This window comes from Diaphorina citri, unplaced genomic scaffold, assembly GCF_000475195.1.
Source record: "Diaphorina citri unplaced genomic scaffold, Diaci psyllid genome assembly version 1.1 scaffold1197, whole genome shotgun sequence".
Taxonomy (NCBI): Eukaryota; Metazoa; Arthropoda; class Insecta; order Hemiptera; family Psyllidae; genus Diaphorina; species Diaphorina citri.
This window is the reverse complement of record NW_007378626.1, coordinates 102393-104917: the sequence shown is the minus strand read 5'-3', so window position 1 is coordinate 104917 and position 2525 is coordinate 102393. Positions and strand designations below refer to the sequence as shown.

Sequence of the window (2525 nt, the reverse complement as noted above, 5' to 3'; positions counted from 1 at the left end):
CAAATATTTAGGTAGGTCGTAGATTCGTAGAAGCTTAACCCATCCTTTGGGGCTGTCCAGCCCCTACACCTAAGCCTCAGTTTGGGCTTTTTGTGTATGTAATTAGGTAGGTACTTCTTACCTAAGAATTAGGTCTGGTCGTGAAGTTACAGGAGTAGGAGGGGGACTAGGAGGTTGTGGTGGTCACAGGAACAGCATGAGGAGAAGTGAAATATTGATCTCGTCCTTGAACAGGATTCCCATCAACTGGTGAACAGAATTTCCATTGGACTAGGTGGTTGATGAGGTGATTCTTGAGGTTGAGGATCAAATTCAAGAGCTTCTAGCGGGGAGGGTATACATTTCCGGATACGGGTCCATAGAGTTAAAAGTTCCTAAATCGGTCCCAGAAATACATTTTAAACACAAACATAAAAAGGTATACAAACTTGTGATTATTTCAGACAACTTCAGCCACGGTAAACATTAGTGTAGTCAATGTGAATGATTGGGACCCTCGCTTCCGGTATCCCCAGTACGAGTTGTTCTTGCCTCACATCCCTCTAGCTGATCTTACACCAGGAAGTGTTATTGGAAAAGTGGAAGCCGCAGATGGAGATAAAGGAGACCGGGTCACTCTCTCCTTGAGGGGGCCTTATGAAAAGTGAGTCTTCTTGGAACTTACAACGTTGTCTTTTAGCAATGTGAAACAAAGTGCTTATTAATGGTTTTTGATTAGTTTGTTATCTTATTCAAGCATTCCCCTATCAGCTTAATCAACATCAGATGATTGATATCCTGTAGTAAAAAGTGATTGTGAAACCAGTCATATGTGACCATTATTCAGATAGTTTTACATTTTCATGTCAGTCTTTTGAAATTTTTCGCCAATCGTGATATTGCCAAATTATCCGCATCAAAAAAAGTTTCGGTTTTTTTTGTTTTTCGAAATTTCAAACAGGCTCCGAGAAAATCAATTTAAGCATAAATTCTGGGACACCCTGTATTCTATTCTATGTTTAGACTGTGGTTAATATTGTTTCTTTCCAGAATGTTTTCCATTAATGACTCGGGTCACATTTCCATAGTGGATCTGAGTGCTCTTAACACGTCCACTATTCAGCTTGTAGTAGTTGCTACTGATACGGGAAATCCACCTAGACAAGCGTCAGTTCCTGCCATAATGCATTTCCCTGAGGCGATCGTACAGCAAGCGTCAAGTAAACTTAACAGTGGGACTAGTTCCACTGTGCTCATTATACTGGGGGTCGTGCTCATCGTCCTGGGATTTGTCATCATTTTGTTGATCCTGTATATTCATAAAAAGTGAGTTATCCGTTATTGAAGTACCTACTGGTTTATCATGGCCTTCCACTTTATTAAGTCTTCGGCCATTTTCTATATTTCTGTGTAGGTTCGGAACTTATTTCTTTAATAACTTGATTGGTACAACTTTTGACAGGGTTTAAAAAGTTTACTTGATCTCTATGTTTTTCAGCAAACACACAAAAAACAATGGTCCACCAGGAAGTTCACACAGTAAAAACGATTCCTTCTTATCAAATGTCATTCTTCCTGAGAAACATGTCAACGTAGTGGCCATACCTAAGATCCAAGAGAATCCTGTATTCAACGGATCTCAAGAGGAACTTCAAACTCAGAGAGGCGGAACTAACTCTTCAATATACACTGCCACCGTCAAAAGTAAGAAAGAAATACATCTAAAACCCAAAAATATTTCAAAACAATTATGTTACCTACTATGATGTATTTCACTCGGAAATGATCAGAACTTACCAAAACATACCTAATGATGTTATTATATATTATTTAAATTTTCACTCGGAAATGATCGGAACTTACCAAAACTTACCCAATGATGTTATTACGGTATTTTTCACTCGGAAATAAAAAATACCACTTCGTGGCATAAAAAAGACCCCGCCAAGTCGTTCCTCCCAAAATAAATCAAGTGCCCACAAAAAATAAACAAAAATCTTTACCCAATGATGTTATTATGGTATTTTTCACTCGGAAATGTTCGGAACTTACCAAAACTTATCCCATGATGTTATTACGGTATTTTCACTAGGAAATGGTCGGAACTTACTAAAACTTACCCAATGATGTTACTATGGCATTTTTAACTCGGGAATGACCCAAACTTACTAAAACTTACCCAAAGATATTACTATGGTGTTTTTCACTCAGAAATAACCCAAACTCACCAAACCGTACCAAATGATGTTAATACTATGCCTATTGTCTTTGTACTTTGTTGCGCTACGCTCATACGTCATATTATGCTAAGTTTCTGCAAAAAGTTATGAGATCCCCCCAAAAAATACCACTTCGTGGCATAAAAAAGACCCCGCCAAGTCGTTCCTCCCAAAACAAATCAAGTGCCACAAAAAATAAACAAAACTCCATCCCACCCCAAAAAAAGATTAGAAATCAATTTTGTACCCCGCCATTTATTCACTTAATAATTTGTGTGCTCCTCCTTCACGTAGTAACTACCTTTCTTTCCCCTCATTGCACTCCTC

General features: G+C 38.3%; 1 protein-coding gene across 1 annotated transcript in view; it reads left to right on the top strand.

Annotated features, from left to right (window-relative positions):
* LOC103514653 (protocadherin Fat 4) overlaps window positions 1-2525 on the top strand; it is a gene marked incomplete at both ends in the record, with an annotated part of 19150 nt that overhangs the window by 5727 nt on the left and 10898 nt on the right. The window contains 3 exon segments of the mRNA XM_008479552.1: window positions 444-643; window positions 1030-1305; window positions 1478-1683. Coding sequence (XP_008477774.1) covers window positions 444-643; window positions 1030-1305; window positions 1478-1683 — 682 coding nt within the window.